Genomic DNA, 6,000 nt, shown 5'->3' on the forward strand with positions numbered 1-6,000 from the left:
ACATGTTACAATAAATGAGACCTCCTTAACATGTGTGAATTTCTCCGTTTTACAGTAAGAAGAACATTAAAGAGTGGCCTGACACCAGAAGAGGCCAAAGCACTGGGTTTACTCAGCACCTCCGAGATGCAGGTGTGAAGTGACTGAGCATGAACTGAGGCAGGAGACATCAGTAGCACCTGGACAAGGGACAGCTAGAAACATCCAACTGGCAACCATTTGCTGCTCCTGACATCCAGTCATCACCCAGCTCCATTCATCATATGACGCATATGAGAAACAAGAGCTAGCAAGAGATGTCGCATATTGGCACTAAAGTTCTGACGGCTTTTTTTTTTTAAATTTAAAATCAGGATTGTTCAGAAATATTTATACCTAGGTAAAAGTGTTGCTTTTTGTTTTCGTATCTAATTGAAGTGATTCGAAAAATTTACTGAGTAAGCTGTTGTACGAGATATGTTTACGTTGGCTTTATTTGTGGCCTACTTATGTAGCAATAACATGCATCATATCAGTGTAAGCTCCAGGCCTTAAGGAGACAGTGTGCTGATGTTGACAGGCCAAGAACCTAGCTGTGTGTCAGGACCTTCATCTGACTGTTGTCTAGCCTACATCCAAAAAGGATTTAAGATATTCCTAACACAAATCCTTCAATTCTGCAAGAGTATTACTTTTTGCGGGCTTCTTCACTGATGGCTATTGATTTTTTTTCCCCCTGCAGTATTACTGCCATTGATGTGCATTCAATATTTTTAAAAATATCTTTTAAATATTATGGAATGCTGTGAGAGTTGGGCCAGCAAAGGGTCTAAAACAGGTAACAGATATTGTCTTATTCACTCCATTTAAATACTAAAGGCTGAAGGAGGTGGTATCCGTAAAACACAAGATGAAATTTGCCTCTTTCTTAATAGCACTGTATTTTTTCCCAAAATTAGTATTGCAGTTAACATTTCCCTTGACTGACTTTGGTCAAAGAAGGTAAAGGAATTGTTTTTGGTAAGTGAAGTGATTGAATATGTGTCTTGGTGGCACTCTGTTGGTTGGAGATCAGAGCTAGGAGCCCAGATCGCCCAATGTGCCTCACCTGTTGGGTGAAGATTTGCCCTGATTGCTCTTTATTGTGTAGAATATTCCAAGTGCATTCAGAAAGAATACACCTATGATGTTGCGACACATAGCAACTGGAACTTGAGGTGACTATGGCTTGCACTTTCCAGTTGCTGGAATAGTACAGTAGTTGGTGTCATGTGTAGCCCACCACTCAATTCTTGCTGGAGGTTCATTGATCACAGTAGAATGAAGGGTGTGGAATTTTGTGGGAAGAAGAGCGTTTTCAAAGGCTAATGACATTACAAATTCTCCAAAGGCACTGGTCTTGTATAATACTAATCGTGTAACATACTTTATTAAATAACATGAATGTGTATTATATCTGTGTGGGGAAAATAGGTCATTGGACCGAAACAAAGACAATCAGGTTGAACCTTGAAATTCAGTAAGCAAACCTCAATTCCTCGGTACAGCGTGGGTGATTGTTGCTTTATCTTACCCGGTTAATACAAGAAGTAGGTACTTGAAATTAAAAACCATCTTGTTTTGAGTCATTGGTAGTTGGTACTTGGGAGGATTGAGGCCCTAGAGATGGGACAAGTTTGGGTATTACCAGCTGAGTGAGGTGTGAGTAATGTGTGGTTTGCTTGAATCTGCTATTTGTGTGGATTCATTTCAAGTCTGTAAGGTGATTATTGTCCACAAGCTAAAGTGGAGCTGCAGTACATCACCAGAGTAGGACGTGTTAAATGATATTATGAAAGCAGAAGATGGTTGGATGCATGGAAAAACCATGAGAGTATCATTTTAACATGGCAGTGGGGATATTCTCAACCATAACAGCAACATTATCAGTTAAGTTTGGACATCAAGGAATCCAAAGTCAAAACATATTGCGTTGTGATTGAATATGCTTTGAAGCTGCTTTTAACTGTTTTAAGCGGATGATAGTTTATAACAATTTCAAGTCAGTTCAGAATTTGGCCCACCAGTAATCTCTCTATATTTGGGCTCAGCTTGTTTAGATGTGAGTTTAAGATTAAATGGGCTGGATTTAATACAGCCTGTGGTGGCAGTAAACATGGGAGCCATGCCCGCTTAATCGTGGAAGAGACCTCGCCTCTGCCTCCTGGTGGCAGCAGTGCCTCTCCCGATTTAAGTCGGAGGGCGGAAGGGGTGCTGATGCGGGATTCCTGGCCACGTGCAGTGGGATGTCGGCTAGGCTCACTAATGAACCGATTGACACCCATTATCCCTGAGCTCACCACAATTCAGTGATGGCTCGGGAATCAAATGGGAGCCACACAGCTTTCCCACGCCTCCCGACGGCAGCAAACCCTGTCGGATATTCTGTGCCCCTTTGAGGGATCGGCATCAAGGGGGGGGTGGGCCGCTGGAAACCATTCTCTTCCCCCCCCACGCCCCTCTTTCCCATGAGCCCCACCTCGCGACCCCCATGCTGTCCTCACTCACCTTTGGCCTGGGGGGTCCCTTGCTGACTCTGGGCCTCTGGTGGATGCATTGCTGGCAGCTGCCACCGCTCCTGGTGGTGCTGGCGGCAGTGAGCAACCACCAGCCTCTGGCTGGCAGCTCTAGTCGGGCAGGACATCTGGCCCTGGGGTCCTTATTCCCAAGGAAGGCCTGATGACGGCCACTTAGGTGCCTGAAGGGCACTTAATCCTGCCGGGCCTCCTCCATGGAACTGATGGGAGTTCCCTGCCAGTTCTCTGAGCAGTGGGTGAGCCCTCATCAGGAAAATTAAATTCTGCCCAATGCCTCTGTAACTAGTGTTTAAAAGATGATAACCACTATAAAATAATTAAGGCAAACAAGACTGACATACTTAATAATTTTTTATGCTTCAAAAAGCTCCTGAGAAAACGCCAAGGAAAAGGGATAGTTTTTTTTTAAATAGATATAAAAAATATTAAAATCACAGTAAATATTATAAAGGGGTGTATCACCTGTACTAAAATCAGTAGCAGTGACACAGTAAAAGGATTCAGACAAGGTTCAATGAGTACAAAGGCCAAGCGGTTTCAACGGCTACCTGAGCCTCACAATTCTGTTGCTGCTTTTTAGACGCCTTGTTCCAATGTAACTTTTATTCCTTAAACTCGGGACATTTCATAACGATTTAACTAGTGTGCATTGTGGAACCCAAGGAAAATGAATGAGCCCGTGGGCCAAAGTGGCTGGTTCTAGAGTTTTATATTTTTTTATACACGCCATGAGCTGGTTCTGGCTATGATATTGTCTTACTAACTCAACAACGTTTCTTGCTTTTCAATTTTTTTTTCCAACGGAGAAATCTTTAAATCTCCACAGTGTTCCTTATTTGCGGTGTTTAGTGCTGATTAAACCACCCCTTGTTTCACCCTCGCTGAGGAAACAAGATTATTACTACCCATGGGCTGAATTTTTCCCTCATTGGGGGCGGGCGCGTGCCCGACCCGAACGAGCATAAAATGACGCGCGATATTTCGGTTGACGGGCGCGTGTGGGAGTCAGCCGGGCACCCGCTGGCAATTAAGCAGCCTATTAAGGCCCTTAATCGATTATTGGATTGGCATTTTTTTGCTGCCCGCCCGACCGTTCGGTTGGCAGGCGGGCGAAAAGGCCAAGCGGCCTTTGCGTTTTTGGCGAAACCTCATCCACAGGCGGGATGAGGTTTCGACCAGCGATTAAGAAAAATAAAAACTTTTAACACTCCTATTTAACGTGTCCCTGCTCATGTGACAGAGTCACATAAGGGGACATGTTTTCATTATTTCAAATATCCTTATTTTTATTGTTGAAAAAATCTTCGGCTCCCTGAGGCAGCTCTGGAGCTTTTACTGCGCGCACACTTGCGTGCTCACCCTCCTCCCGTCCCCACCCTGGCAACGCTGAGCGCTGCGGCGCACGTTTCCCGCTGGCTGGCCGTTCATTGGCCAGATCGCGGGCGGCGGTTGGCTTCCCGCCTGCCCGACAAGGGCAAGATTCTGCCCCATGACTCAATACAGCTTTGATGCAAATTATTAGATAATTCAATTTTTAGCACCAAAAACAAAAAAGCCTTTAGTAAACGTATTGGTTTCAGGAGCAATGGAATAATCTGGCGTTATGTAGCAAGGTTAAAAATCTGTGACCCGTGCAGGACTCTAAAGACAGAACCTTGTTATAAGGAAGTGAATATCAATGGATTGTTACTGGGATTGAGATGAAGAAAGACCCAAGATGAATATTTCCATTTCAAAGTATTCCTCTCCTATCTGTTTTGGAAAAAAAACAAGTAACTTGATTGATCTCTTATTTGTATTAAAATGATGGCAAAAAATCCTGGCTTAACAGAAACTGGTTATTCATTGCCTCTTTCCATCTAGAGCTGCTTAGTGATTATTAGTTATAGGGAATTGAAGGGTGCGCTTGTTTCCTGGAGCTTCTCCTTTCATTTCAGTGCAATTTAGATGGGTTTGCAATCAGACAAATCTCTCTGACTAGCTGGGTGCATTCTCACATTTCGGGCTTGGTCAGTTGCGGGTTTGCTCCCAGCCTGGCACAAACTTCTGACCGATGGGGACAATTCAGGAAATGGTGATCCTCCCACCAATTAATGTTACCAGTGGAGCGCTGGGAAAATAAGAGATGGAAAATGACATGTCACCTTGTAGCCAGAAAGAATGTGGACATTGGCCAGGATTTTACAGTCGGTGTGCGGGGACAGGCCTGACCACGCAGGTGTGTAAAATGACGTGCGATAATGCGTCCCAACGTCATCACGATGTTTCATTCGGGCTGTGTGCCCGCCGATAATTGGTAGGCCTGTTAAGGCCTTTAACGAAGCAATTAATTTCAAGTTTATGCTGCCCGTCCAACCTTAAGGTTGGCGGGCAGGCAGAAAGGCCAAGCGGCCTTTACGTTTTTTTTTAGGAAACCTCGTCTGCGAGCGGGATGAGGTTTCCTAAAGCATTTGCGAATTAAATGAAAAGTTTTCCTGGGAAATAAAAACCTGTCCCATCTCATGTGACACAGTCACACGAGGGGACATGTTTCATTAAATTTTTATGACATTCATTTATTTTTTTTTCAAAAGCGCTTCAAGGCTCGGAGGCACGGAGCTGCCTCAGGGAGAGCGCTGGACCCGATTCTTCCCCTCCCACACGCCCGCCCGCCTCACCCCCCTGTCCGCACAGGTAGCGCTGAGCGTTGCCACTTGCACATTCCGCTGGGCGGGCCTTAATTTGCCCGCCCGCGTAAAATGGTGGTGCGGTGCTGATTGCGGGTGGCGATCAGCTTTGTGACCGCTCCCGCCGATCCAGCCCGACACAGGAAAAATTCTGCCTGTTATTTCAATACGTGTAGGAGACAGAGTGGTACATATCCAACAGACCCAAAATAGCAGAATACGTTGCATAGTGCAGTCTAAGGAATCAGCTTCGATTTTAGTTAATAAATTCGTTGACCAAACATCAAATAATCTCACATCAGCATCTAGTTCTGGAATGTTTTAAATCAAATGTATAAATGGAGCACGGGGTTATAGCAGTGACTTAATCCGTGGATAAAAAGCCTACTTGGCATTACTACCATGTGAAGCCTGAAGTATTATCTGATACCTTTTCTGCAAATACCTATGACACAAAACTTGAACTTCCTGCCCATCAGCCTCATGCCTCATTTATTGCAATTTTAAAAATTCTGGCAATTAGCTTCTGTCACAAAATATATTGGGAAGGATTTTTAGGATTGCAGGGTTTCCTTTCCCACCATGCATCCCGCTGACACTGTCTGCCCCACAGCAATTTCACGCTCCAATGAGTGTTTATTGGCTGCAGGTAGGACTTCTGCCCCCTCACCCGGGAGGAAGTCCCGCCCTAAAGAGCTGCCGGCCAATCTGATTGGCTGGCAGCTCTCCAGTCCCTGCAGCGCCAGAAGCTGCAGTGGTCAGGACTGGGACTGCGTGCA

The 6,000-nt window shown here is 45.0% G+C and overlaps 1 protein-coding gene across 8 annotated transcripts in view; it reads left to right on the forward strand.

The window, feature by feature from the left end:
- The window catches only part of fhod3b (formin homology 2 domain containing 3b), a 597,288-nt gene extending 593,379 nt beyond the window's left edge, over nucleotides 1-3,909 (forward strand). For all 8 annotated transcript variants that reach the window (XM_078539467.1, XM_078539468.1, XM_078539469.1 and 5 more), the window contains 2 exons: nucleotides 56-3,677; nucleotides 3,714-3,909. In XM_078539467.1, the coding sequence (XP_078395593.1) occupies nucleotides 56-138 (83 nt within the window). In that variant the 3' untranslated portion in view covers nucleotides 139-3,677; nucleotides 3,714-3,909. The remainder of the gene's footprint in view (nucleotides 1-55; nucleotides 3,678-3,713) is intronic.
- The last annotated feature ends 2,091 nt before the right edge of the window (nucleotides 3,910-6,000 follow it).

This window comes from Cetorhinus maximus, chromosome 3 (assembly GCF_964194155.1).
Source record: "Cetorhinus maximus chromosome 3, sCetMax3.hap1.1, whole genome shotgun sequence".
In the NCBI taxonomy this organism is placed as follows: domain Eukaryota; kingdom Metazoa; phylum Chordata; class Chondrichthyes; order Lamniformes; family Cetorhinidae; genus Cetorhinus; species Cetorhinus maximus.